At 51.7% G+C, this 1,314-nt stretch overlaps 1 protein-coding gene across 1 annotated transcript in view; it reads left to right on the plus strand.

The window, feature by feature from the left end:
* Position 1: 1 nt before the first annotated feature.
* LOC104130984 (cryptochrome DASH-like) overlaps positions 2-1,314 on the plus strand; it is a gene marked incomplete at its 5' end in the record, with an annotated part of 22,003 nt that continues 20,690 nt past the window's right edge. Inside the window, 2 exons of the mRNA XM_035899642.1 lie at positions 2-25; positions 152-324. Coding sequence (XP_035755535.1) covers positions 2-25; positions 152-324 — 197 coding nt within the window. The remainder of the gene's footprint in view (positions 26-151; positions 325-1,314) is intronic.

Raw genomic sequence — 1,314 nt, forward strand, 5'->3', positions numbered from 1 at the left:
CGACCTGCGCGCCCACGATAACCAGGTAGGGCCCGGCCGGCGGCCCCCACGGGCGTTTCTTTAGAAATAACCCCGCTCTTGGGTAGGCTGGGGAGAGGTGCGCGCTGCATCCTGCCCCCGAGAGCTGTCATGGCCCCCTCTGTGTCTGCAGGTGCTCCACTGGGCTCAGGGCAACGCAGATTTCGTTGTTCCCCTCTACTGCTTCGACCCGCGGCACTACGTGGGCACCCACTGCTACGGCTTCCCGAAGACCGGGCCCCATCGGCTCAGGTTTTTGCTGGAAAGTGTGAAGGATCTAAGGGAAACGCTCAAGAAAAAAGGAAGGTAGTTGAGAAAGCACCGTACAAATAACATGTCTGTTTTAATTTTCTTTCTCTTTTTCAACACGTTTGTGCTGTGAGTCAAATCATGGCAGATACCCTGGGCTCTGATGATGGATCATTTCCAGGAGCCACAGCCCTTCTGTTAGATACAAGAAGGTCCCATACATGGCCTCTACTCAGCTGACCTGCTGTGGCATCTGCAAGGGAGCAAAAAGCCATCCAGGCTATGTGCTGTTGGAGGTTTTGCTTTTTTGAACTCAGATGCCACAGATGGGCGTCAGCCTTAAGCGCTTTGCCCAGAGTCCTGGCAACTGAAGACATGAAGAGCAGTCTTCCAAGATGTAGGCAAGAACACTAGCCACTGTGGCGTGTGTCCTTCCTTGTCCCTAGCGAGTTTTCCCTAGGAGCTGGCTTGAGACAGACCATTATGGATCCTGTCTTGTGAGACTGGAGAGCTAGGTTTGCTCATGCCCTGTCCTGCTAAACCCAATCTCTTTGGTAGGCTACACTGTGGGAAGGGGGTCTTCAGGGATTCCTCCTTTATTATGGCTTTAGAAACTGTATTGGGGTAGACCAGAGCCTGAAGGTCTACATGCTGAAGAATCCCATTACCAGATAACATCTAGCTTTGCTTAGCAAAAGATGCATCGGCCAGCCTGTTTTCTCCCAGAGCAGCATAACAGTGGTAGTAGAAGCCAGGGGAATGGCTCTGGGTTTGCAGTGCAGCACGGACCATGCAAATGGTAAATGTCACAGGAGACTGAAAGAACTGATCAGTGGGCATCTGCACCCACACCCTGCAGTGAACAGATTCAGAGCTCCTTGAATGCTGCTGTGCTGTTGTAAGTGGCTGATAAGAGATTGGTGTTCTGCAGTGAGAGACGCGTGGTTTTGAAGAGCCATGCTAAGACCTAGGCTTCATTTCCACAGCCATGGAGTATCTTAATGCAGTGGTAGACAGAAATGTCCTCCACAACTAATCTGTGGTGCT

This window comes from Egretta garzetta, unplaced genomic scaffold, assembly GCF_000687185.1.
Source record: "Egretta garzetta isolate BGI_Z169 unplaced genomic scaffold, ASM68718v1 scaffold117, whole genome shotgun sequence".
Taxonomy (NCBI): domain Eukaryota; kingdom Metazoa; phylum Chordata; class Aves; order Pelecaniformes; family Ardeidae; genus Egretta; species Egretta garzetta.